The 21,658-nt window shown below is 49.7% G+C and overlaps 1 protein-coding gene across 1 annotated transcript; it reads right to left on the bottom strand.

The window, feature by feature from the left end:
* Positions 1-244: 244 nt before the first annotated feature.
* Positions 245-20,230, bottom strand: LOC147255378 (monocarboxylate transporter 1-like). The gene is made up of 5 exons (XM_086213066.1): positions 19,995-20,230; positions 10,821-11,140; positions 5,330-5,473; positions 4,360-5,175; positions 245-4,198 (listed from the first exon to the last, which is right to left on the bottom strand). Exons 2-5 carry the CDS (start codon positions 11,035-11,037, stop codon positions 3,915-3,917), a joined length of 1,461 nt encoding a protein of 486 aa, XP_086069192.1. The 5' UTR covers positions 11,038-11,140; positions 19,995-20,230; the 3' UTR covers positions 245-3,914.
* Positions 20,231-21,658: the final 1,428 nt, after the last annotated feature.

Here is a 21,658-nt window from a genome sequence, read left to right as displayed (position 1 = left end):
CCTTGACACATTTATGCCAATTTAAGATCATGGACTGAGCTAGCTCGTTAGCTAGTTTGTTGAAGGAGGAATCAAGAACTGGCTCTCTGCAGGAGAGCAAAATATTTGAATGTCTAAAAATACTTCTTTGAATAGGAGATATTATTTCCATACGCTTTATAGGAATGATCACTGCAGTTTGTAACGCTGTTAGCTGGGAGATTTCCATCTCATTCATCGACAGATAAGAACAAACAACTTCTGTTTTACATACCGTTTTATTTGCTCTCTCTCAGTTATAAACACTTTCACACATTCTAACGTAAAAACAACTACAAATACGAAAAAACAAACAAACCAGCAACTAAAAAGCATGTTATTCCAAAAAACGTAGAATTTGTTCAACATTAAAATGTGCTGCTCGTGTACAGTACAGGACCAAAACCCAACACAAAGACAAACATTCAGGTTTGCGGTTCAAACGGATTCACTGTCGTTCAGACACTCGTGTGAAAGTCAAAGTAACCGAAGGTTGCAGTCATTTTGACGCCGCCGCTGGAAGTCCCACCACCCTGGAGTATGTAGGAATACTACGAACCTGGTAGGTGAGCTCACACACACTGGGAACAACCGGGGCGACGTGGGAGTCAGTACAAGCGTTTCAATGTTATTTTTGTCATTGCTGTTGGGTTATTCAGTCAGCACCGAGTGTGTGTGTGTGTGTGTGTGTGTGTGATCAAGGCTCAACGTGAGGCCCTGGTGATGCAGGGTTAGCCAGGTAACTTCAGGCTCAACCCCAGATTTTACAGATCACAAAGGTGGTTGACGTGCCATCGGGGCACGTCACCGTGGTAACCGTTAAAACAACGCCATGGCTAATATTGATATACACGCCAACGCCGCGTTTAATCAAGTCATTCATTTAAAGGAATACGCAGTTGTGATGACGGGCCGATCCACTGGTTCCTTAACGGTGAACAGTTCTTTCACGGATCCGGACCTCTCGTATTTGGGATCGGTCACCCGGTGCCTGAATCCAGTTGCGAGCGGCGCTCACGACTAATTTGGGAAAACCTGGATTCACTTCAGAAGCTGAACCGCCACGGATATGACGAGCGTGAGGTCAGAGGTGGTGTGGAGGACTTCGGCAGGTGTTTACAGCATCAGAACTGGACCTGGAACAGACTTTGGCACGGGTGTGAGGTCAACATGGAGGCTGAGTTTGAGGGCCGTTGTCCACATTTATACGAGTCACAAAACTACAGGCTCCGAATGGAGGTGGGTACTCACGAGTACTCAGGACTCTTGGTAGTACGAAGTAGAGCGTGAACTTGTTGACTGGCATCACTGCTACTTTTCCTTCATTTACTCTTAAAGAGTCCATGTCGAGTTTCCCTCGCTGTTTTTGACTCGAGACTCGTGTCACCAGTGAGGGTCAACGACCCAACAGCAACACTGGTTAAATACAACAGGTGGCTCCAGGATGAAGGTAACTCTACTGCATTGGTACTACAGAACACAAACCTTTACTAGGTTGCATGATTTCTTTCAAGCAAATTTCTGAACGAGTCCAGCCCTCGCCACAGGTCGCCAAGCGTGACGAGTGGCTTCTGGATAAAACAGGAAGTCAATGGCACAGAAGAATTCAATAAATCAGGGAGGAAGTGCTGCTGCAGTTGGTCATTTGAGTGAAAAAGGAAGTTGTTTTACAAAGACCAGGACAAACACAACATCAAGAAATGACCATCCTGTTTCAAAACGCCTAAAAGTCTTCATCCGCTGGCTTCAACGGTTTGTAATCCTTTTCTTTTTTAACTTTCCATCAAGAAAATAACGTGATCAGTTCCCTCAAGCCTGCTAGTCTCCCCCCCCCCCTCTCTCTCTCTCTCACACACACACACACACACACACAAAAGCATCGAGGATCAGATTCAGTTCAACTGAAGGGCGTGTTGATGCTGCAGAGGCAAACATCAAACAGACAAATGAAATGACAGAACACACACACACACACACACACACACACACACACAATAAAAAGATTACTTGTAATCAGATTGTCAGTATACAGTGAGCTAAAATAGATTCTTATCACAAAGTTTTGTCGCTATACTTGTAAACTATCGTGTTCTTCACAATACAGAGAAACAACACTTGGGTGCTGTGACGCCGATGATCCAAAAACGTAAAAAAGTCACCAGGATTGTGAGCAGGTTTTTGTTCCTATGGTGGCCAACAGGCGGTGGGGAGTCTCCTTCTCGACGCCATCTGAGGGCCCCATTTTGTTCTTTATCAGTTCAGTGACGCGTGGCGAGCTGCTCTGGTTGCAGGGTGTATGATACAAAAATACACACAGTACACACATATTTATGTACAAGCACCCCGTCGACGGTGGTGCATCCTAACCTTCAATCACCGAGCCTTCCACCAGAGTCCTACATTTCTTTTCTTTCTTTAGTTTCTTTTTCGTCCTAACAAAGTTCGGCATCTTTCACTCAGGTCTTTACACACCGAGGGTGGTATTTTATGTGCGATTTGAGTAAAATTACGCAGCAAAAAAACTGAGGTATTTTTTTTTTAATTCAAACATTTTTCTGAATAAAGGCATCAACGAATCTCTGTGTTTAACGGACATCACGCCAGGACAGCGGCCCTGCTGAGTGTTTGCACATCTTATCACCTCGTATCAAATGACAGAAGAGCCAGTGCCTCTTCAGACGCAAGCTAGCACCCCGGTGACTAACCCGGGCGCTAGCTTGCATCCCAGCAGCCACCTGACATGGTGACAGGTCCGGTGCTCCAGGTCAGGCTCCTGTACGAGGCAGCGGAGACCAAAGTCCTACCAGGAAGACTCGTGTGTTTGCGTCCCAGCCGACAGACCAATCAGCATCCTCTGAGGAGGTGGGCGTGGTTCAGGTGTGATGACCCAGAGAAGCCAGAGAGGTTAGCGTGGAGGCTGCTCTTGCATCAGTGACATCAGACCTGGAGAGTTTCTCTCCATGGAACAGATGTTTAGCCTCTACGTCGGTCTGTTCATCGGATTAACGAAGGTAGCGACAGACAGGGGATCCAATCACCTGACAGGTGGTTGTGGTCTTTGCCACCCCACCCTCGCCGCTCCTCACCTGATCGAGGACGGGGGTTCACCTGGAACCAACCGTCCCCTCCAGGAGTCAATATCTTTATCAGGAACCGCCGCGCGTCTCCCTGGCAGGACTCCGTCTCCGTTTGATGGGTGGTGTTGAACGGATGAGGAGCGAATTTATTCAAACCTTTGTTCAACAAGAGCTGCAGATGTGCATCATCACTGGTAGAAATACTTCTCAAGTGAAGTATTAGTAGACTGGTATTTCACATTTTCGTATTGTTGAGTTCCTCCCCGGTGTGTAAACATAAACATGAACACCCCCCCCCCCCCCCCCCCCAGATTTCCTGAAATTTGACTCCTTTTGTTCTTCTGCATAAATGCTGACCCTGGTCATCAGCGGCGCTGAAGCCACGTGAGAGACGACAACACTCACGACCGTGTCCTAATTGTTTCAGCCCTTAAACGGTGCGCCAGGAAAACACACAGTATCTTTAAGTACTGTAAGAAAATGTATATTTGACCATAAACGTCAGTCTGCAGCAGAATTGAGGCCGATTTGTAAATATGGGAGGTTCTGAACCGGCACGGCAGCTCCAGGCCCTGAGAGTGAAGACCTCCTCCAGTTACTGAGTAACTTTCTGACAGTCATTCTGTCTGTTGTGCGTCTACTGAGTGTTTCGTAAGCGGGCGTGTGCTCCTGGAGGTTCACCAAAGGCACGTCAAATACTAAAACCAGATCTCCATACGCGGTGAAACTCTGTGGCGTTGGTGTGAGGCCGTACTGCAGCGTTCATGTGTGTTTCTGTGAAGTGTGAGCGTCTCCTCTAAAGTCTGTTGTCTTGACATCCTACACTGTGTCTTCATCCATCTTGGCGACATCACTCAGTGCGACAGCGGCCGGCGCGTTGTTCTCCTCCGTGTAGGACTTTGCGGGTGAGGGAGGGGTCAGCATGGCTGCGCGCTCCTCCTTATTTTCCTCCTTCTGTTGCCTCTCCTCCTCCTTCTTCTCTCGTGCCAGCAGTCTGTAGTTGATCCCCATTCCCACGAAGAGGAAGATGCTTGCAACTATGAGGACGATGCCGGAGGAGATGTAGGTGTAGCTGTAGTGGTGGTAGTAGTTATAGAAGCTGCCTGGAGGGGCGCAAGAGGGAGGGGACACTGATGTCAAGGTACAGAATGTCATATTTTCATAGGAAAGAAATTCAAGGCTCTCCAGACCTGCAGGCGACCTGGTACTGACGAGTAAAGGTTGAAAGGAGTCACAGAGGGTTCAGGTGCTGGATTTGACGTACCTGTCAGTGGTGGACCCAACAGCACTGGTGCACACTCAACAATAGTGACCAGACCCACAGCCGAGGAGAACCTCTGTGCCCCCACCAGGTCCATCAGGGTCTCGAACAGCACCGAACTCAGCCAGCCAAATGCGAAGCCAAAGAAGATGGCGTAGACCACAAATCCTGTGTAGTCCACTGACAGCGGCGCCAGTACATGACACACGCCGTTGTAGAGGACTGCAGCGGCGAAGAAGTACTGCACTCTGGGCCGGACCCATTTGGTGTTAGCCAGCAGGCCCATGGAGGGTCGGGCGAACATGTCAACGAAGGCCAGCACCGACAGCAGGAAGGCCGCCTTCTCCTTGCTGATCTGTTTATTCTTGGCGAAACTGGAGAGGAACACGAGTGGAGCGAAGAGGCCGAAGAACATGACGACGTTGCCCAGCAGGTACAAGAGGAAGCCGCGGTGTTTGAAGAGCGTCAGGTCAATGAAGGAGTTAATGGTCTGCAGGACCGTCTTCTTCTGCTGCGGCTGGACGGCATCGGCCGCCTTGCCCTCGCCTGCCTCCGAGTCCAGTTTGGGAGGCTGAGGTTTGGGCCCGAGGGGGCGCATGAGGGAGCCGGCCACGCAGCAGTTGAACAGAAGCCCTCCCAGGATGAGGAAGCTTCCTCTCCAGCCGAACTCATCGTACAGCCAGGAGTTGAGAGGAGCTAGCGTAGACAGGAAGACAGGGCTGCCCGCCATCGCGATGCCGTTGGCGATGGGTCGGCGCTTGTAGAAGTATTTACCGATCATCGTGAGGGCCGGATTCAAGTTGAAGGCCAGTCCCAAGCCTGAAGAGAGACATGAGCAGAGAGGATGAGGAGGAGAAAAGACACGCCGACTCAGACATGTTGTTAAACTACAGCTGGATGCAGCCAAACATCCTTCACTGATTCTCTCTACTTCAGATGAGACAGAGACGTTGGAAGCATGTGAACCACGGACCTCCCACTACTCCAATAAAGAAGTACAGCTGTTCCACTGTGTTGCAGAAGGAGGCGGCGATCAGTCCCGACCCCGACAGGCAGCCACCGAGGAGGATGATGGGTCGGCTTCCATATTTGTTCACAAGAATACTGCTGATTGGACCTGGAGGAGACACAGAGGAGCAGACTGAGCAACGCGTAGATCTGATCAATGTGACGACGGCATCGCTGACACAAACAAAGCTCTCCATGAGTGTGAGCTGCATGAGGCGAGAAGCCCACCCAGACCAGGGAAATGAGGGCTATTCATTACCGTAATGACCCTAATTTAGGTGAAAGTCTTCTTGTCTTTTGTGGCAGTGAACTGAGTATCAGATTGGGCAAATTATTTCTGGGGATGTTTTCCTGATTTACTTTTTTTTTTTTTTTGCCTAAAAATTGATTGAACAAATACAGAAACGAATCCTGCAGACTAAAATGAAACCACATTGTGTGCATGACAACAACTGGAATGTGGAAAATACACAAATACATTGTTGCAGCTGCAGATATGATTTCTTCTTTTGACCAGCAGGTGGTGCTAGACTGTTAGAAACATGAAGGACAGTCACAGCTTGCATAACAGTGGTGGTTGGTTGCATGACTGTTGGACAAGATGGGAGGAGGAAGGAGGTGAGAATGAAAGGAGGAAGAGAATCAGGCAGTAGAAGGGAAGAGAAGAGAAGCGAAGCATGGTTCCACGTGTCGCGGCTTGCGTGCCAGGCGTGCCGGCTATGAATGGGCCTTCACATGGACCCGGCTGACACCGGCTCTGCTGGTTGTGAATACAGAGTGAAGAGCGGCCGAGTGTCTGTGTGCTGCTGCCGCTCACTACCGGCTGAATATCAAGGACAGAGCTGACATCCTCATTCAGCGGGTTTAACTGCTGTGTGTTTGACAGATGCAGTAAAAAAAAAGATCCAGAGGACAGAGACAGGTACACAATGACAAAATGATGAAATATGAATGACATCTGGAGACACCCCCCCCCCAGTACCCTTCCAGGGTTTTTCCATCCCACCACGCCAGAGCCTGTAACACAGAGTGTGGTGGCTATGCCCTTGAAAATTGGCTGCCGACCAGAGTGGCCGGGGGGAAAATACGAGCATTCCCTCACGCACTCCCAAATATTTCATCTTGGGCACATCCCAAAACCCAGGACACACACACACACACACACACACACACACACACACACACACACACACACACACACACAGCAGATTTTGAGGTTGTAGTGCTTTCACAGCAGTATTTTAAACACCATCATCATCTGTTTCCAGGGAATACCACCTCCTCATCTGGTTCTTGCATCAAATCATGAACTGCGTCCAGCGAGGTCTCAGGTTGGCGTCGGTCGGGGCTAGAGAACATCGATCCGACCAAGGAAGAAATCTGTAGGTGTCAAATTCAAAGGTGATAACAGACCTCTGCAGCCCGTTCGTATGCAACCTTGACCCTCGACAACGTGGGTACGTTGACAAAAAGACAGCGGATAGGAAAGGTGTCGTCTACGTTTACGCTGCCGTGAGTTTGAGCCGCGTCTGCCCATCACCGTTTGACACTGTCGTAGGAGAGCAATGCTAATTTAGGGGAGCTTTTTTAAACCAGTCTGCATGCCAACAATTTGTACCCTCGCCTCCTGTGAGGAAATACACATGTACACGGAGTAGCTACTATGGGGGGCAGGTTTATGAGTAGCAGAGTCAGACCAAGTGACATCACCCCTGCGACATGAGCCAAAAGCAGCTTCAAGTACCATCGAGCTTTTCAAAAATGTACACAAACCAAAAACTATTTGTAGTGTGACATGTAAAGTTGTGCATGCCAACACATCTAAGCTGAGGACACACCTGGTCCAACAGAACAGCTGTCAGACTGCGTCAGGCCCCCTTCTTACACGCTCAGACTCTCAGATACTCTTTGATACCAGGAGCCCAATCACAGATGGACCAGCGCTCCAAGCATCCTCAGCAACCAGCATCTGGAAGCTGCGGTTTCTGAGCCTGAGCCTCGTCATCACGGGTTGGTTCCTTTTCACAGCTGAGTAAGAGGAAAAAGAGGCGAGGCGAGACGCTCTCTAACACACCACGAGACACAAAACTTCAGACTGAAAAAGGTCTTCCAAGCTTCACGGTAAACAAAAGCACAAGAATGAATCTGCACCGCTTCAACACTCATGCACGCATAAACAAATCAGCAGTGACAGTCTTTGTTGCGGTCTGGCAAAACACAAAGAGGGCAGTGAGGAGTGTTCTCAGAGATATTATATAAACCATTTGTTCTCCTCCCTCCCTCCATCATTAGCTCCCTTTCTGTCCGTGAGAGAACGTCACGGTGGAGGGAGGGGGGATAAAAGGCCGGTCCTCAGCTTTACACTGGCACAACATCCAGTGTGCGAGCGTGTCGAGATTGACCCCAGCTGAGGTGAGCCGCTCATTCATCTAATTTTAGCTGTAGCACTTTGCCTCTTGCAGCACAGCGGCCGGGGTTTCTACCTTTCTCCCCTGGAAAACGATTCCCACCACCCCGAACGCTGCCATCCTATTCCTACCATTCGATTCAGAGTTTTAATGATGCAGAATTCTACAGATTTAGCAACAAAGGGAGCAGCTGTTGATGAGTCACTTCCACAGGAGAGAAACAGAAGCGAGGAGGAGTGATAAGTTTGTGTCAGATCAGACGAGGAGTCAGCGCCGACTGAGACGATGTTCACTTCCTCACTGTTGTCGGACCAACGTTCACAATTCTGTTGGTTTGCTCCTTTGCAGCGTCGCAGAGGATGGTGACATCACATTCCTGCACAGAGCACGGGAAGTCAACCAACAGTAGAGAGACTGTTAGCTTAGCATAAAGACAGCAAAGAGCAAAGCCCCATCTGCCATGGTTCTAAAGAACAGCACCACCAGGTGGGAACTTTGGGTTCCTGCAGTGGAAGAACCCCCTCTTGTATTTTCACACATTCTCACTTGTTAAGAAGCCAATAAGCCCTGGTGCATGGATCCAATCTGAACAATTCACACCGCTGGCACCTGCTTAATCATATCAGTATCACTTAAGCCCTAGCCAATTATAGCATTAAAGCAGGCTGGTGACACACACACACACACACACACACACACACACACACACACACACACACACACACACACACACCTTCCTTTAGGTGGTTAATACTTTTGCTCCACAAGATTCCTCCACAAGAAATGTCAGAAAGAGTACGAGCACGAGTTCTAAACCCCAGAAATTAAGCTAGCAACGTTAGAGGTCCGGTCCGCTCTCCTCGCTAGGGGTTTTTATGAAAATTAACTACTAAAAGAAGTTGCTAACAAGCTGCAAAACGAGACTACAGAGGTTGCATGGATGTTGAACATCATCACGCTGAAATCAGAGGTGCAGAGCTGGTGGTGGTGACGCTAAGGCCTTCGTCTGCATCTCAGTGGAGTTAGCACGTAGCATAACGTTAGCTTTGTGTTGCTAAAGGTTGCATTTATGCTTCGAAAATGATCCAAGTGTGAAGATGGTCTTTCTGAACACAACACGGACGTCTGCTGAACGCGTGCTGGCCACAGAGCTGCTTTTACTGATTGAAGGGAGCTCCTCAGCTCCACCCAGCAGGAACGTTTCCTCACGTTTTCATTGAGAGGAACAAGCTGGCGAGAGGCTCCTCTTCTCTCTCAGCTGCCGTTTTCACTCAGTTGTAAGCGCTAGAAAACTGCGTTCGCAATCACCTTAAACAGATGAAATATGACATCGGAAGAAAAGATCTCTGGTTTTATTAGACAATCCTGATTACCCATGATGCTCCTGGATGGTTTTGGTCTTTACTGGTTTGTCATTGTACTGGTTACATTCGCACTAGTGATGTCACAGCTTCATCATGTTGCTGTTTTTTTTGGACGTCGCCGAACCACGATGAATCCTTGTGCTCTTGTCTGCTTTGGTACGTTTTTTGTACTCTGTGTGTGTGTGTGTGTGTGTGTGTGTGTGTGTGTGTGTGTGTATGTGTGTGTGTGTGTGTGTGTGCGTGTGTGTGAGTGCTGCCAGGTGTACTGGCTAGGACAGCTCTGATAATCAACACGAAGAAACCAACACATGACATCATCATCTTTGGAATCATAATTGTGAAATCAGAAAGAGAGGAGGGAAGGAAAGAGGGGGAAGAGCCCTCCAACATCTGGCTAACGTTACGCAACTTCGCCCCCTCCCTCCTCCATTCCCGCCTCAGCAGTTCCCCGATGCCCAAACCTCTCAAGCAGGACGGCACGCAGGTCCTCAGAGACGAATGAGTTAACGCAAAGACCAGACGCCATTTTAAGGTATAGAGTTTAAACACTGGAGGGAGAGAAGTGGGGGTGATGGTTCCCGCCGGGCTGAGCGTGCCGGTCACAAACACGAGCTGTACGGCAAACATCTGTTGACTGACCTCATTCCAACTGAGACAGGATTTGAATTCAGGCGCCTGAACAAGTTGCTTTCCTCCATCTGCCTACTGAAGGCAGACACAAGCCCAGTGTTCCCTGGAATTTGATCTGAAACCAGTTCTGCCATGTTGCCACGCTGGTAGGTTTGGACCTTTTCCTGGCAGACGAGTTGGTGACACCCGCTGGACGCCGGAGCGTTCTTCATTTACTGGTGTGACTGCAGTCTTAAGATGGAAAAATGTCTCACAAATTCTGGTGGGATTCAAAGTCCAACTACAGTGTAAACTCACTCTTCAACGAGGTGACTAGGAGTTTTCCGCGAACCTCAACCTGATCACTGCTCACTCCGCCCATGAGCTTATCAGAGAGGGACTCAGCGGCTGAGAGGAGAATGTCTAGGTAGAGCAGATAAAAACAACCGCACAGCTATTGATCCGGCTTACCCAACCCGACAGGCCAGACTTCTACGGTGAGATGTCTTCGCTGGAGTCGTCGTGACCCTCCTGACCAGCGCTGGTTGGCGGGTTAACACACCACACGTTGGTCAGCAGCCTCCAGAGGAAGACGCCTCCTCAGTCTTCCTCTCCGTCATCTGCTCCACATTTGTGGTTTGAAGCATCCTGACAACTTTTGGACGTTGTAACTGTCTGCTAAATTCCAATCTAGCGCCATCATCTGGCCAAAACGTCAATACTTCCATTGATTTGGTTTATGACCAAATATGGTGAAAATAAAATGTTTCGCCTTTTAGAAGGAGATCAAGAACGAGGGACGAACATTTTGGAAAACATGTTCATACTGGCTGATGTTGCAGTTACCATGTGACTCAGTGTGAGAAGGGATGATTGTCGTTCTGTCATTCAACGACAACAATGTTATTTCAGCAGGGATCTGCACCACAGTTGTCTGCTGGATTCCAATAGGATGCTGGGAAATGTCGGCAGCACTGCAGTTCTCCATATCATGATGGACGTTCATTGAAAACCTTCTACATGCAAGACAGTGTGACGTGCATAGCGCAACAACAGAGAATCGGCCAGGACTCACCTCCCGCATACATGACGGCCAGCATGATGGAGGAGATCCAGGACACCTGACTCGGAGTGGCGTCGAAGATGACTTCAATCTCTTTGAAGAAGACCGTTATGGATTTGGGGAAAGCGTAGGAGAAGCCGATGGAGATGAAGGCCCCAAATACCACTGCCCAGCCCCAGCCACCCTCTGGAGGGGTGTACCCCACCGGCCCACTGATAGCTGGAGGCATGTCAGCTGGTGAGGAGGGAGAGGAGGCGATTGAGTGCTGCTGATGAAGGAGAGGTGGGCCTCAGAGGATGAAGGAGAGCTGCAGTCAGGGCTGAGAACAGGACCTGTGGGGGGAGGAGAGCCTGTCAAAGTCAAGTTCTTAGCACTTTAGCTATTTTGCAACTAGAAAATAAATCATGAGTGAGGGAGGACAGGGCCGGGGGGGGGGGGGGTCATGTTGAGAAAGAGCGTCTGTGTGGAGCTGCGTGCCAACAGACCAACATTACACAGAACCACAACTTGGAATGAAAAGACTGTAGTTTTAAGCCTTTTGACTCTTGGAGTCAGTAAGGCCACCACACCTGATGTGCAGGTGGGCGCTCACCCTGTGGTACCAAGCACCCACCTGCTGCAAAAAACATCAAGGCTGGTGTTACTGAGCACATCAGATATTCCATAAGAAACCACCCAGCCGCCGCCGCCGCCGCCGCCGCCCCACCACGTGTTCTGCCTGTGACTCTGCTGCGCCTCTTCACAACTCATGATTACGCACACAACTCTGCAATATCATGTTTGCTCAGCCAAAGGAGGGAGAGCATTACGAAGGATGACGTTAATCACAGCGTACTTCAGGACGAGTCACAGGCTGCACCTCGGCTCTCTGAGCTGCCAGACTCGTGCTGTGACAGGCCTGCAGTTTTTTGAAACCCACAATTAACTTAACTAATATTGCAATACCATAAGCAGTATTTGAGGGAAGGTTAATTTTGTTCAAATGGCATTTTGCCTCACAGCTCTTGTGTCGTCCTGCGAGTTGAGAACTGTACTACACCAAGGCCAGTTTCCACTGAATGAACTGTGCAGCCATGTGTTGTAATTTGTGTCAAATAAAAAGATGATCCTGATGCATCTTCCCACTCAGCCTCGCTGCCTCTACCCTCGCGACTGCAAGCAGCCCAAGTCTTTTACGCCTGCTGCTGAACAAACAAAGTCTTTGGCGAAAACATTTTTCACGATAAACGTGGCAGCCAAATCCAGCGGGAGTCCCTGGGCTTCTTCACTCAACAACCTTCAAGCATCCTCTTTCCTTTCAGGCCATCCATAACCCAGCTATTTATGGTCGCCTCTGACATCACAGCGGCTGCTGTTTGGGCCCATTTTCCCTTAAATAGACTCCAACCCAGACTTCCAACTACAACCGTAAAGTCACATGTTTAGAGATGCTGTGTTGGAGGAGAGTGGGAGGAAAACTACTGAGCACCAGGCGTCAGCTGAGCGACAAGGACCTGGAGCTGCCAACCACCACGGTTCACCATCCACTGCACCCCGTGAGAGGCGTGTCACAGTGAAACACGCCCTCCTGCTTCCCTCACTTCCTTCCTGTCTCGTCACCAAACATTGAAAACCACATTCACTGTTAACTGCCAGGCCTTTGCAGCTGATTGTGCCATCAAACCTGGTAAACTGACGGCAGCAGGCAGCGGCCGACACTGCTTCACTCCAGCGGTTCCCCAGGAACAAGATTACACCGTATACTTTTGATTGTACTGCGATCCTGTGAGGACACTGCTGCTCACTCAAGGCTTTCAAGTTAAATGTTGATTTTTATTGCAGGTACTATCTTCTCAGGAGACACGTCTGTTCATCCGTCCGCCCCTTACCTCAGGAACACCTTTGCACAATTACTTTAAACATGCCAGAACAATCCAATGGCACTCGAGGTAGCACTGAAAAAATGTGGTGGTCAAAGGTCACCCAATGTGTCACAACATTTTAGGAAGGTCTTATGGATATTTCTCCAGAAATAGAAGGTCAAAAAAGGTCAAGTTGACCATGACAGTCATAAAACCCTGATGCGGAATTTCTTGCCTTTGTTCCTTTACAAATGTGACTGATCATCAGCTGCGTTCCTTACTGGAGAGAGAAAAGTCACAGTTCCCCTTCTGGGCGTGGATTCACCACCCTGACACATCCACGCGTGAAACAACAACGCCGACAGAGCGCAATCATGACGATCCCACCCAAAGCACCTGTGGCCACACCCCAGTCGATGTTTGAGATTTCAGGTGCGTCAGTGAGTCGCCTCTATTAATGAAAACAGCTGAAAGCTAAACGGTTCTGTTAAGCGTACAGCAAGGCCTCGGTGCTTAAAAGCACATCTGCAGAATACATTTGCTACCAAAAATGAATGAAATGGCCTCAAGATGAGAGTGAATCATTCCACTCCGAAATTCCTGCCTGACTCATGAAGATTACATTCATTCTTCCTGACAAAATCTAGAGCCTACATTACCCACAATGCAACCCCACATTCATGACACAAATTGTTCCCCGCACATGTCCACCGACAGACAGAGAACTGAAGTCAAGGTCAGAGCTGCGATCACTTCCCTTACAGCTCGTATGATGCAATACGGAAAAGAAAGATGTGAGTCACTCGAATTGACACCTCAACCCAGGAAATCACCACCTGCCTCCAGGAAGTGAAAATATTCATCTTGTAGTCTTTTATTCCAATTATTGACAGCCCTTTTAAAAGAAGCTCTGCTGCTTCATGCAGGACTGCAGAGGTGTCACCTGTCCCCAGTAATCCAGGTCAGACAGGACCTGACCAGAGCTGACAAACAGACGAGTGCAACCCTTTGAACCAGCAGTGAGCGAGGGTGAGTCAGAGCACCCAGAGAGTACGTGCAGTTCCACTTCCTCTGTTCCAGTTCTTACACATTCAAATGAGCAAATAAGGGCCGCCCAGACCCTGACACCGAGCTCACCAGTATGACCTGCACCTGATGTGTGTGTGAATCTGAGTCCAGACTGTTAATGTTTGTGTTCCGTGAGTGTTTGCTCACCACAAACTGTCCACGCAGACATGAGTGGGGTCATCAGGAGCCCAGCCCCCTCCCAGAGGAGCTGCTGATCCCAGTCTGATGGGAAATCTTCATTGCTCCCAGGTTTCTCCTAACGACCCAAACACATCGTCTGACCACCTTTGACAGGTGAGAGGCAGCGGCCACTAAATCCTAATCGCCCACTTCAACAAGTTGCTTTTTGAGGAGCATTTCCAGATATCGGGACGTATAGTAGATGAATTGTATTGATATACGCAAAGCTGCTGTATCGCGTAGCCACTGTGGCCGTGTTGATCCGGAGCAGGTGATCCGAGTCCCGTGAGGAGGGCTGGTAAATGTAGTCCTGTAGGAGCAGGTGACAAAACCCCAGCAGTCCCACCGTTATTGAAAGTGATAAGAAAATGATTCTCAGCACATTTAACAGCTCCGTCTCAGGAGCCAGCAGGTCCAACACCAGGACCCAGACCCCCTGGACGCAGCAGGGCCCTTGTGACTGTTACCCCCGTTTACCCTCCTCTGACACAGCAAGATGGCTTTGGTGAAAAGGTTCAGGTCCTTATGGACCCTGCAGACATGCACAATCACACCATAGACAAACTCCACAATTACGAGGGCTCCTTGATAATCAGCCTGTGTGTGTGTGGGGGGGGGGGGGGGGGGTGTATGCTAATAGGCCATCTTCTTCAGAGTCAGACAAGATGGTAGCTTAGATTAGCTTAGCACAATGAATGCTAGTGGGTGGGAAGTGTTAGCATAGCTCAGACAAAAGTCCTGAATAGACTTTTCTCTAAAACATTAACACCCACATCCTGAACCTGATCTACTTGATGACCGTTGCTGCTACGCTAATACTCCTCACCCACTACCTATCATCGTGCTAAGCTAACTAGCAGTCCGCTAGTCCAGTGGAGCTCTGCTCTCTGTTCTAGTCCATCCTAACCAGAACCAGACAGTGAGGGTATTTCTGAACAGGATTTCCTATAAATCATCAATAATGATTTACATCCTCTTGCATGGAACCTCGCCACGTTTCAGCTTCGTAGTCCAGCCCTGCTCTCGGGTTGCAGAGTTGTTTTGCACATTCCTCCGATCACCTCACTAACACACGGCCATACGTTCACCCCACCCGCATCCATCTCTCTCTCCTACTGTCACTGGGCCTCGGCTCCACTGCAACAAACACCAATTAAAAAAGGCTTTTCACTGTGCTGAGAGTTACAACGTTGCAGACAAAAACAAGACTCAGAGCAGTGCCCTCACACGTCGGTGAGACCAGGACCAGAGTATGTTTAGGACCAGGTCCTGACCTCAGCTGCAGCGTGGTCTTCCTGTGCTCGAAGGAATGTGATGACTACACCAGTACGGCTGCAGCCAGACCTCCTTTAGTTTTGACACGACTCAGACTGTACTCACAGACCTACAAAATCTACACTTGGGATTTTAGGCACTAGAAGTCATTGTCCAGGCGGCACAGAGTCCAGATGGAGCCCCACTTGTAAACTAGCACAGTGGAAAAGGCACAAGAGGAGCTGAGAGAATTAAACAGGGCAGCAACAATCTCTTTCTCTACATTTGATCACCAAATCTCAGACGTGAACGCGGCCGTGTTAAGGCTTCGTCCACGTCGGTGTGAGCTGACAGCAGCCTTGTTGGGAGCAGGCAGGAGGAGCTGCCAGTGAACTTGGGACAGAAAGGTCATCCAGACTGGCGCCGACAAAACCCTCCACTGGCTCTTCATGCTCGGATCTTTCCAGGTTACATAGTGAATCCAATTTTAGCAGCATAAACGAGCCAAGATCTTCTTTTGCTTCCAGGAATATTAAAAACACAACAAAACAAAAAAAACCTTAACTACGCTGGGGGCGTGATAGTGGTTACAGAGTACCGACTAAATCTAGTTGCTTCAAGACGTCCCGTCGAAGAGCTCGAGCAGAGCTGGGACCCTGGAGGACATCGCAGGCTACAGAGGCGATGGGAGTTTTTCAGGACTGAACTCGTCGGTAGAGTTGTTGAAATGGAAGGAGAAGGAATATGACACAGTTTATGGCCGACTCCTAATGAGAAACATGCTTCAAAAGTATGGATTTACAAGGTCCTCTGTGTGTGTGTGTGTGTGTGTGTGTGTGTGTGTGTGTGTGCGCGCACCAGTAAAGCAGGACAACTCCTGAGGGAATTATCAATGAGGCCATTCATTCTGCAGCAACAAACGCTCCCTTCAGCGAAGCGCCAGGGCCGTCTGGAGTTACCTGGACTCACTCAAAGGCGCTACTTCGGCCAACAGTCTCATTCATTCATCGTCCACCCTCCCAACAACGGGGGGCAGCATATCGCCATTTTTATCTGTGGATGAAGTACTGGGTCAACTTTTAGTGATAGACTCATGAGGCCAGTCCATGCTCTCAACATTCTGCTGCTCATATTTATGGAGGTTGTCTGGCCTCTCAGCAGGACGAGATGCTTTTACCAGCAGCCAGGCTCATCCTCGGTCACGTCGGAGCCTCCACGTACGGATCATTTAACCCAAAAGAGGCACAGAAAACAACACTAGAGTCCATTACTTCAACAATTTTGTGGCACATCTGTTATTTCATCAGTGTATTATTGCTAAATGTTTGCATCTTATCATGTTTTTTAAGAACCTAACAGCATGATATCAGCATGTTGTTGCTCAAGACTACTCAGCTACTTCGTGAACGAGGAGTATAAATACTTCAGGATAACCGTGTCATCCTTAACCCTTCTCCCGAGGAGTCGTCTGGTGTGGCTTCCTCCAGAGCCGGCTCAGCCAGCTACAACAGGCCTGTGTGTAGCTGCCACCTGGATCTTCAGGGTCAGGGTCCAGGCAGCCTGGCTCTGCTGGCGGCAGCTCCACTCACACACCCGGGGCCCTCTTAAGGTACCAAATGGTGTGTCAACATGAACAGACCACCACTTCAGTGGTGATTGTCAGTGCTGCCATAGCACGTGGATATCTATCACAGGACTTTTACTGCTCCACGTGTTCATTTTTGAACCTGTTTTAAAATAAAACTCTTACAAAAACTGATTTGGGAGGACGAAGCAAGTCACTGTTTGACTGTGAGGGATCCTGCCGGGGAGACGCTGGTCGGACGCCGCCTCGGAACGATCTCAGTCTATCTGACCCGTCGGTCTTTCCAAATTCTTCTGGTGGTGCCAAAGAAAGGCAGGATGTTGGTGACACTCTTTGAAACATGTGAGGAGATGTGTGTGTGTGTGTGTGTGGGGGGGGGGGGGGGGGCGTAAGCGTCCTCTATGAATCAGTGAGTGTCATCGTGTCTCTGTGGAGTATCTTCATATCCATCCACTTTAAAAACACACAAGGGAATAAAAGCCATGGAATAATCCAATAACACAACGCGGGTCCGGTGTTTCTCACTCAGTCAATCAGCCTCTATTGGATTAATGGCTCAAAGTTGACCTGGGAGAACTTTTAGTCCTATTAGCAGCATCAAGCACTTGTTCTCCACCGCTAAAAGGCTGTGTAATACTAACCAGCTTAGCATTACTGACCCCTCAAATCTCCCAGGCATGAACGAATGTTTATGTAGCTCCGCGTAGCCTTCACTCACACACACGTCAATAATCCTGAGTGCACCAGCAGACAAACCGGCTGAGGCAGGCCCGAGCCAATAAACCCGTTCCACCTTTAAAAAAACAAAAAACGACACAAAGGCAGTGAGGGGTTCTCACGGGCATCGCCATCATCAGCAGGCGCCATCATGCACATCCAAGTCAAGTCTTCACTCTTTTTTCTAATGCCCTCTCTGAAGTTACGCTGGATCACCACTAGGTGGTGCCAAAGCGGTGAATGGTGGTCGTCATGGCAGCGTGACGCCACTGAGCTAACGTTAGCCACGCGTACCGACCTCAATGTTAAGGCTCACATTACCAAGCGGCTGACAGAGTGAGGAAGTTTAATTCTGGATGTAAGGAATCATCTGTGTACCCACAAAAGCCAACATGCTTCAAGGATGACGGTTTTTGTTAGCAGCTGTAGCTCCGCCCCCTCTGCTGCTTTTGGGAGGACAGTGGCGTCTTTCCCTTGAAGGTGAGGAGCTTCCCCAGTTGCCCTCCCTCCTGAACGGGTGCCATGAACTGGACGGAGGAGGTGCAAGTGCAGGACGTGCGCCCTCCTCCAACATGAGGACCCGAACGGCAGCCTGCTGACACCCGCTTACGGTTACGAGAACGTCTGTCCACGAGTCCCCACGAGACTCAAGGCTTGTGAGGGTGAGTCCAGGTCAAGTCTCCGAGCACTTGTGTAGGACTGAAGCACTTCACCCTGTCTAGTACTCACTGATATACAAAATCCCTCCTCAGTCACTTCTCTGTCTCCAGAATGCAGGAAGAGCCAGCCACGTACGTTTAGCTAGAAGCTAACGGAGACTGACGGCTAACAACAGCGACACTGTGTGTTGACAACCTCTCAGGTGCTCCGTCCAGTAAAATCCACGTCTTCTTTACAGAATCACAAAGGAGCAAAGTCGAACCTCCTCATGAGCTCAAGGCTCCTCTTTGTACTTGAAATGCAAACCACTTTTCAGGTGAAGTACAGCTTTAAGAGCAACTGGAGTCCAGGTCCCAGACTTGTGGTGGTAATGCAACACATATGGACTCCAACCGCCAGAACCTCCACAGGAGCGTCGGACCCAGGCCCCAGAAACAGAGGGAAACGCTGGAACGTTTGATCGGGGCAGGACGGTACACAGGGATCCAGCTTGTTCCTACGGTTCTGAACCCAACAATGACGGTACCTGACTCCAGGGTGAACACCCGACACGGGAACATCATGAGCCCGTTTATATACAAAGACGGGAAACCCAGTGGGACGCTCAGCTGGGCAGATGCAACAGGTCCGGCTGGACGGCTGCTGAGGCCAGAGGAACCAGAACCACAAGCTGAGTTTCTCAGTCAGGGCCGTCTCCTCCAACAGCAGTGTGACAGAAGAAAGAGCCCACTTGTGTTCCCCCCACAGTCGCGGGTTCTGAAGTGCGTAAATCAGCCCCCCCACCCCACCCCCAAAACTCAAGGTTTACTCTGCTAACAACAAAGTCAAGCAGTGAAACGCTGCTGACCCGCTCAGATCTGGCATCTGTTTCTACTTGAATCTGTCCCTCCTAATAATTACCGGGCTTCCTCACACACACACACACACACACACACACACACACACACACACACACACACACACACTGCCAACACATCTCCACTGATCCTTTCTGACCCTCAAACCCACACCTCACATTCGCTGGCTGTGTTCTCAGCTGCGTCTCCGGCCTCCTCCTGCCTCCAGCGCCGCTTCGGATCCTTTAATCAATTCAGAAATTCTCAGCAGCTCCCAGCGAACCGGGGCTGAGTGGGAGAGGAACACCGGCAGGTCACCCAGACTACAGCCATAAAGAACTCATAATCACAATTATTACATAACGCAGGGAACCAGCCTCGATTAGCACCACCAAGTGTGAGATGGTGATCCAGGGACCTGATCCTGAGAGCCAGCCAGCACCAGGAAGAGGAGAAAATACAGAATCACATAAAAGATACATACAGAACCCGGTTCGGTTCCTGCAGACAGCCCTTCAAGCTGAAATACCACGGAGGTTTCACTGCTACGGTTCTGCTGACCCCCAGAAGGACCTTGGGCCGGATGCCCTTCAGAGGGGTCACAGACCTCCACCTCCCCCACCACCCTGGAGCTGCAGTCCTGTACGGACCACCGCGGACCCTCCAGCACTCTCTCTGTGGTTTCTTGGGTTAACGTCATGTGACGTGACCCGTAGAAGTCGTCCACGCCGCAGATGACGCATTAAGTAACACAAACGAGCTGACGCAACGATGCGGTAACACCGCCGCCGCTCCGGTTCTCCCGTCTCTGCCGGTGATGATGGACCTCACCGGGTGACCCGCAGCGGCGGGACCGGAGCAGCATCACGCCCGACCCGGCACGGGGCTGCCCGCTGAGCCTGGCTGCTTTCATCGTCAGTGGGGGAACAATGCAGGCACCGAGGCGGAGGCGTGGGTGACCGGTACCGGAGGACGCGGGGCTAAAGAGGCTACCCCGAACCCTAATTAGCTTCCGCCACTCACGTGAACAGACCTTTACACTCACCGGCTTTGTCTCGCGACCACGTCGGGACGGTTAGTCCGGAGGAATCTGGTCCGCTTAGCACGGCTGGTCCGGAGGATCCCGGTGAAGGTTCGGTTCGGTCCGGGGTGTGTGTCTCCGTGTGTGTGTCTCGTGGTGTCCTGCTAGGTTGATGCGGCAGCTCGCGGAGGTACCAGACTGACCAACTTCTATGGAAGCCGCGGTGATGACACTACAGTCAGCGCGCATGCGCACTTTCGTTCTGGGTGGCACTGGAAGAATGATGAAACGAAAGAGAGAAGAAGGGGGGTGGGGGGGGCGAACGCGTGCTCTCAATGATGTAAACCACCCACAACATGGCGGGAAAGTAAGATCACGTTAGTTGATCGATATGTTTGTAACAGATCGATTTTTGTTGTTGTTGTTAATCACAGTTGTTACAACCAGATTAGAGTCAGATTAGATTTAGTAGATTAAATGACAGATGTCACCTGGGAACCCTTCCAGAATCATGAAATCACATCAAATAAAACGGTAAACATGCAGTTAAAGCAGTTAGGAGGTGTGAGTCTGAGTCAGTGGAGGTGAAGGAGCCTTAGTTAGTCAGTCAGTCAGTTAGTCAGTCAGTTAGTTAGTCAGTCAGTCAGTTAGTTAGTCAGTCAGTCAGTTAGTTAGTCAGTCAGTCAGTCAGTTTGTTCGTCAGTAAGTTATTTCGTTAATTAGTCAGTAAATTAATTTGTCAGTCAGTAAATTATTTCGTTAATTAGTCAGTCAGTAAGTTATTTAGTTAATTAGTCAGTTAGTCAGTCAGTTAGTTAGTCAGTTAAGGTAGAAAAGCCTGAGCCTGACCAACAGTGGCTCAGGATGGACGTCTGTGCCCATGAACTCTGTCACACTGTGATATTATTGGCCCCTGGTTTATAAGTGAAATAATGCCGCCCGCCGCCCTGACTCAACCAGGTCAGTTATTCTAAAGTCCAGGAACAGTCGAGAGGCTCAGTCGTCACCATCTTTATCTGAGTCTCGATCAGGAACTGAAGGAAGAGGAGCCTGTCAAGGTCTACCACCTTGAATAAACCCTGAGACTCTGAACTGGTGTGGCGTAGGTCCGTTTAATTCATAGCAGAAGTCAAAGTTTCTTTAATTTCACAATGTTCAAGTGTGGAGTTGAGGAAAGAGGAGGGAACGCCAGTGTGCTGAAATCAAAAAGAAGAAACACGTTTGCGAGGTTGTGTTATTTTCTCAGTGTGACGCAGAGGAATTCATCACCGCGACGTCCCGGGTGGGAGCAGCAAAGTCAGCCTGTGGTGAAAGAGTTGAGACTCCCTCCGTCCTCATCAGCAGGATGAAGGCTTGATGACAAGAACGAGGAGGAGGAGAAGAGTGGGCGTGTCCCTGGCAGAAACGCTGACCCCTGTCATAGCCCACCCCGACTGGACTCACCAGCACAAAGGAGTACAGTGTTTCTGGTTGTCATGTGGAACGCCGTTCTTCAATTCATTTTCATTTAGAATCCTCGTGGAAGAGGAATCTGACACCACTGATGTGAATTTATGGGACTCCCTCCCCGGAGGTCATGTGATCCTGGCGTCTGTCTGCAGCACCAGTTTAGGACGTGTTTTGATGACACCGGGAAGAATAACAGAACTGACTGAGTTGAGGAATAACTGGTTACATCTAAAGAAATA

Source organism: Aulostomus chinensis, chromosome 9 (genome assembly GCF_037954235.1).
Source record: "Aulostomus chinensis isolate RoL2024-O1b breed Wild chromosome 9, RoL_Achi_v1.0, whole genome shotgun sequence".
Lineage (NCBI taxonomy): Eukaryota > Metazoa > Chordata > Actinopteri > Syngnathiformes > Aulostomidae > Aulostomus > Aulostomus chinensis.
Note: the sequence above shows the minus strand (reverse complement) of the source record. Positions and strands in the feature narration are given on the sequence as shown.

Coding starts and splice junctions, on each gene's coding strand:
- LOC147255378 (XM_086213066.1), bottom strand. CDS start 11,037: ATGCCTCCAGCTATCAGTGGGCCGGTGGGGTACACCCCTCCAGAGGGT. Junction 5,474..10,820: donor GGCCGTCATGTATGCGGGAG/GTGAGTCCTGGC, acceptor TGTCTCCTCCAG/GTCCAATCAGCAGTATTCTT. Junction 4,199..4,359: donor GTTGGGTCCACCACTGACAG/GTACGTCAAATC, acceptor GCGCCCCTCCAG/GCAGCTTCTATAACTACTAC.